This window comes from Emys orbicularis, chromosome 13 (assembly GCF_028017835.1).
Source record: "Emys orbicularis isolate rEmyOrb1 chromosome 13, rEmyOrb1.hap1, whole genome shotgun sequence".
Classification (NCBI taxonomy): Eukaryota; Metazoa; Chordata; order Testudines; family Emydidae; genus Emys; species Emys orbicularis.
The window spans coordinates 15,107,614-15,114,240 of NC_088695.1; the positions used below are offsets into that span (position 1 = coordinate 15,107,614).

Consider the following 6,627-nt stretch of genomic DNA (forward strand, 5'->3'; position numbering starts at 1 on the left):
CCGGTAACCAGGAGAGGAAGGGAATATTCTGAATATTTATGGTATTAATTCACAATACTTGATTAATTTTTAATGCTATGTTCTTCCAATTCAATTGCCCAGCTTGTTTTTTTGTTCCTAGACTCAACCCATGGCAGGCACAGATTGGAGAAACCAAACGACCGTCACAGAATTAATCCTCCTGGGATTCGGGAATCTCCCTGACCTTCAAATTCCTCTCTTTCTAATGTTCCTAGTGATCTACATGGCAACCATGGCTGGGAACACTCTCATTGCGGTGCTTGTTGTGACTGATCAGCACCTTCACACCCCCATGTACTTTTTTCTGGGCAACTTGTCCTACTTGGAGATCTGCTATACCTCGACCTTCCTGCCCAGGTTACTGGCCAGTCTGCTGACTGGGGACAGAACCATCTCAGTCAGTGGCTGCATCACACAACTGTATTTCTCTGGCTCTCTGGCAGCTACGGAATGCTATCTCCTAGCAACAATGTCCTATGATAGGTATTTAGCTATATGTAAACCCCTGCACTATTCAACTCTTATGAATAACAGATTTTGCCTCCAGTTGGCTGCTGGGTCATGGTTAAATGGTAGCTTGGCCACTACCATCTTTATATTATTCATATCACAGTTAATTTTTTGTGGTCCGAATGAAATTGACCATTTCTATTGTGACCCCATCCTACTGATGGAACTCTCCTGCAGTGACACACACCTGAGCATATTCGTGAATCTCATATTAGTCTCCGTATTCACCCTGCCTCCATTCCTACTAACCATGACGTCCTATGTGTGTATCAGCGCCACCATCCTAAGAATCCCTTACACCACCGGGAGAAAAAAGGCCTTTTCCACCTGCTCCTCTCACCTCACTGTGGTGACAATTTTCTATGGAACCATAATCATTGTCTACATGCTACTGAAACGTGATACACTCAGAGATCTGAAGAAAGTGCTCTCTCTTTGCTTCACGGTCCTAACTCCCCTGGTAAACCCCCTCATCTACAGCCTGAGAAACAGAGAGGTCAAGGAAGCCTTGAGCAAAGCCGTCAGTAAATGTGGCTTTCACAAAAACATGCAGAGACTCTGAGATAATAATGTAGCCTGAGGTTTTGAAATCTGCCTGGGTGATTGTAGCAATGAGCCTGTGATGCACTGTACCTCAAAGTAGCCCCCTGTAACCCCCATATTCATCTTTTTTATATGGTTGTGATAAAAAAACATGCCTTGTAGGTCATGATCTGCTGCAACTCATTTTTCTGTCAAAATATGTATATCATCATTTGTATATGGCATTATGAGATTTTGTTATATGGTTGTTATTGAAATATGTTGGGAGTCTGGGAGTCGCCCACTGTTCGTTCTCCAGTGACAACAAAGCAGCTGACCCTCACCAAGGCGGGCGTTAAACGACCATCACCAGCCATTGACTGGCAGGGGAATTGTAAACAAGAGATTCACAATTCTGTAACAGGCAGTTGCCAAGCACCACACAATGGGAATTGCTGAACTCTGTGACTCAGCAAGACCCATGTCTGGGCCAGTATTTTTCCAGGGACATGAATTGAGAGTATAAAATAAGGGACAGTGGCATCATGAGACCAGGTCTCTCCTCCCCCACCTATTCTGGAGGCAGCAAGAACGCTGGGAAGACAAAGACTTTGAACTGGAGAGGTTAGTCCCAGGGTGAGATGGGAATTCATCCTGTGTATTAAGAACTGTAACCTGGCTGCAACATTGAGTGGGGTGAGAAACGCTGTTTGAATCAATTCTTACTCAGTCTGATAAAGTTTAGGATTTAGAATGTGTTTTTAATTTTTTTTCTTAGGCGTAAAGGACAGAGATAGTTACCTAACTCTTATATCACTTAATCTAGATTTCTGTAGTTAATAAACTTATTTTAATGTTAACCTTAACCATTGAGTTTGTCTAAAATGCTTGGGGAATCTGCTCAGATTACAAGAGCTGATGCATGTCCACTATCCTTTGATGAAGTGGTGAACTAATTAATGAGTTTGCATTGTTCAAGAAAAGGTCTTGAGCAGTTTAAGATCGTACATTTCTGGGGGTGTGAGGCTCGGGGGATTTGCTGGTGTCTCCCTTTGTATAGTTCATGAGTAGCTTGGAGAGCATTCATGCAACTCAGTTGGCTGCTGGGTGTGTCTCTGTATGCTGGTGACTGAGTGATAACAGCAACTGGGGGGGGGGTTGCTGCTTCTCACTATTAAAGCATCATGAGAGACAGCCCAGGCTGGAGAGATAAGGGGGCACAGCGGTCCCACAGCTCCAGGTTGTACACCGGGGGTCCCGTCGCATAGCCCCATTAAAATTAAGTTGAAAACTCCCATTGTCCATCTAAGTGGAAGGGCCAGGGAGGGAGGTGGCCAAAACCATGTTCCCATCATGGAGTTTTCAACTGGGTATCAGGAGCAGTGGAGACAATTTTTTAATATCTGTAAAAAAGCCATTACTATCAAAATAAATGTTAGTATTTTTATTGTCCAAACTCTTGGTGCAGCCTTTGTGGGGTCATAAGCCTAGGAAATCTGCCATGTCTGAAATTGTGCCTAATTCCATCCCCATCATACCCCCCCTGCAAACCAACCACCTTCATTACACTCACACAAGCCAGATGCAAACAGCGAGGTCCCAGCAGTGACCTCTGGACACGTCACCAGCAACAGCTTTATAACTCTTACCTGGGCTACACTCGGCTGTGACCAGCTCCGGCAAAGCAACAGCTCCAGGCTCACAGGGCCCTTGGAGGCAGGGAGGTTGGGCAAACAAAGAGGTAGACTCACAAGCCAGGGGCACTGGGACTGTCCAGACCCAGCTGGGAGTTTGCCAGGGTACCCGTAAAACTGAGGCCATTTCTGCGATCGAGTCTGTCAAATGGTCAGTGGCGAGGGACTCTGCATGCGGCCCTGCAGGGCACGAGCTGCTTTGCTGCCACCAATTGCACAGAGCAGTCCAAAGGGAGGGGACCTGTTACAATGAGTGTCCCCAAAACTCACTGCAACGAGTGCATGTCCTGAGAGAGCTAGTTCTGAGGACATGGTGTCCAGCTTTCCCCAGCTGTCTTGGACAGCTCTACTGCATGCAGGTCCCTCTCCTTGGGGCATGACACAACCTATGGTGAGAGGAAGTGGCTACCGCCTAGCAACGAGCAGAACTCCTGTGGTGCCAAACATGGCAGTGCTAGGTCAGCCACTGTGAGTACGTCAGGACTTGGCCAGAGGGAGGGGAGCTGGGCACCAGTGAGAACTGTAGGACTTCAGCACTGGAGAAAGGATTTTCCAAGTGACCTAACAGAGTTAAGCATCCATCTCCCATTTCAAAAGGATTTGGGTGCTTAACTCGCTTAGATGCCTTCTAGAATCTCAGCCTGGAGAACCACTGGGCTGCTGTCACTGTAGCTTCAATCTATGTATTTCTACTGAAAACAGACTCCTCAGCAACAGAAATGGACTGGATTAATGGTAAACACCTGCTAAACCTTTGAGAACCACTAATGTTGTATGTGTAGTTGTGGCCACTAATGTTTCAATCATGCTGTTGTGTGATTTGGTTCCCAATGTTTAAAATTTTGAACAGTGCACACCTAGCAATAGGTAAGAAATGAGGAAAGATGTAGTTATGCCTTGTAGGACCACTAGAGGGAAGAGGACTGGGAAAGGTGCAGCCCAATGGACAGTAGCCAAAGTGGAAGGGCAAGAAAGCAGAACTTATGTTGCCAAATGACCAACAGCAGGAAGTGGAAAGGGAGGTGAAGCTATAAAATAATACATAAAAGGTGAGGAAAGAGCATTGAAGAGAAAAGGAACTTTATGCTATGTAATGAACTGTGGATAGTAGCAGATATTATGCAGTGAGTTATGCACTGTTATACTAAATAATGTCCACCAGGTGACATGAGATTCAAAAATGGGAAAGAGGCAGCTATAGCAAGAAGAATCCATAGAGGAGAGCAGAGTAACATGCTGTCATGCTGGGAAATCGACATTAGATGGAAGCAGAGTAGATGAAATGAAAGGGGGGGTGGTCAGAAATACTGACTAGTGACCAATAGATTTCTATTTATGCTACAATAAATTTGTTAGTCTTTAAGGTGACACAAATACTCCTATTCTCTTTGCGGATACAGACTGATACGGCTACTACTCTGAAACCTGTCAATAGATTTCAGTGGCCAATAAAATAATGGGAAAGTTATACTGAAAAATGGCCAATAGGTGGCAGCATACAACCATTGGGTTAGAAGGGACCGCATGGGTCATCTAGTCTAGCCCCCTGTGAAGATACAGTATTTGTTGAGTCTCAGCCATCCAAGACTGATGGCTGTCCAGCCTCCTTTTGAAAACTTCCAGTGAAGGAGATTCCTGAGATTTAATCTAAATCTGCTATGCTGCAGTTTGAACCCATTGCTTCTTGTCCTGCCCACTGTGGTAAGAGAGAACAACTTTTCTCTTTTTTATGGCAGCCTTTCAAGTGTTTGAAGACTGCTATCATGTCCCCCATTAATCTGCTCTTTTCCAAAGTAAACATAAACAGTTCCTTCGAGTCTTTTGCTCATATGGCTTGCATTCCATCCCTTTGATCATCTTTGTCGCTCGTCTCTGGATCCTTTTCAGTTTCTCTACATCCTTTCTATACATTGGTGACCAAAATTGGACAGAGTCTCCGGCTCAGGCATAACCAGAGCCGAGCAGAGTGGTACTATCACCTCCCGAGACTTGCATGCTATGACTCTGGTAATGAAACCTAAAATTGCATTTGCTTTTTTTGAAACAGCATCTCATTGCTGGCTCATGTTGAGGTTGTGATCCACCTAATGCCCAGATCCTTCTCAGCAGTGCTGCTTCCAAGCCAGTTATCCCCCATTCTGCCTTTGTGCATTTGGTTTTTCTTCCCAAAGTGAAAGCATGTTGTAAGGGTGATATATGGGCAGCTATTTTCAGAAATGCCCACTAGATGGCAGCATATATTGAATGTTAATAAAGGGATGGTGTAAGTACATCATAACAGGCCATCACCTTGGACAGGAATTTCCCAAAAATGTAAGCTGGTGTTTGTTCATGATCTCAAATATTTTACACATTAGGATCATGAGAGTTAAAAAAAGTTTCAATTATAAAAGTCACACTTGTTTCAACCTCTGAAGGGGCTGACCTGGGGAATTAGTGCTTTTTTCTTACATTCAATCTCCTGTGTGTTTGTTAAACTGTGTGGCTTCAGCACCCAGGTAAGCCTGAGTCATGTTAGCCATTGTTACTTGTGAAATTCTTACACTGAAGACTGTTGTCACTTGTCGGCTCTGTGTGTGTTCTCTCTGTGCTGCACCAGCTCTGTGCAAAAAGCTGGCCTAGCAGACTCTGATTGAACTGCCCAAGAAGACTACAGACTCGGTTCAGTGGCGAAGGCGCTCGGCCAGGTTTATTGTCAATGAAGCATGATCCTAGTGTCCTATATGTACTACAGGTACACTAACACATGTATGCCCATTACAATGGACTCGGCTCAGTGAGTGGCAGGACTCTCTGCTCCCCCTCAGCCAGACCAAGACACCTCCTCTCTGACCTCTCTTTTATACACTGATACAAACAAGTGACCTATTGCCCCTCTGACATGGCTAGTTACCACTTTACCTTCTACCTGTGGCTATGATCAAAACATCTCTATCCATCACCCTGTTATCCTGACCTTATCTTTAGGAGGCATCAGTGTGTCCCTGTTATCTTTGGGGAGTGTGTTTACACCATTCTTGGTATTGGGGTGTTCTGGTACTACCCTTCTGGCATGAGTTTACATGAGTGTCCTGTGCCTAGCACTTCTGAGGAATGTTTTGTAACGGCCTGCTCACAGCCTGACTTTTCCTACCTTTGTTTTATATCAGCCGGGCCTGGCTACTTTAGTTCAGTCCTTAGGTCTCCAACAAGGCCCCTTATACCAGGCCTCATGTCTCAGGCTCTCTTCTTCTATTAGAAAGGCAATGGGACAACTGACATGAGTAAAGATTGCTGAGTAGAGTCAGTCTCTCTACGGCCAGGCACTCCGTGGACACTGCATTACATTTCAGCCATGCAGAGCAATGAGCTCATACAGCTGGTATCAGAAAGAAGATTCCTCTGGGCGTGGGAGGTTGGTTGCATCAGGACAGTTGTTTGTACTGTCTGCACAGAAAACACAGCGCTAACTCCCCAGGCTCAGCCCCTTCAGAGTTGGAATCAAGGGAGACGCAGCCTTCCACGGAGAAGGATACAAATATGAGGACTCTGCACTTCGTAAATGGAGGGGGCGGAGCATGCTCTAAGACAGATCGCAGCAGCTGCTTGTCCATTCAGATAGATGCAGGTGTCTTTGCTGAGAAGATCCAGTTTCTATTGAATGATGAGACCCAAAAACCTCAGTGGTGGAAACCGAGTCCTAACTGCCAAACCCTGAGAAATAAGAGCTCATTGCTTGACGCTTGAGCCATCATGTGGTTACAGGTGAGCACTCTCTTCCTGACTGCGTTTCTATACCACCTTCCAAACAGGGGCATGAAAGAGCTTTGTGAATTATTGTATGCAGCATTATTGTAGCCGTGTTGGTCCCACAATATTAGAGACAAGGTGGGTGAGGTGA

General features: G+C 45.3%; 1 protein-coding gene across 1 annotated transcript; it reads left to right on the plus strand.

Annotated features, from left to right (window-relative positions):
* Window positions 1–130: 130 nt before the first annotated feature.
* LOC135888480 (olfactory receptor 6N1-like) lies at window positions 131–1,093 on the plus strand. The gene has a single exon (XM_065416285.1). It carries the CDS (start codon window positions 131–133, stop codon window positions 1,091–1,093), a length of 963 nt encoding a protein of 320 aa, XP_065272357.1.
* The last annotated feature ends 5,534 nt before the right edge of the window (window positions 1,094–6,627 follow it).

Bases quoted from the DNA above. Each gene is read 5' to 3' on its own strand.
- LOC135888480 (XM_065416285.1), top strand. From the start codon at position 131: ATGGCAGGCACAGATTGGAGAAACCAAACGACCGTCACAGAATTAATC.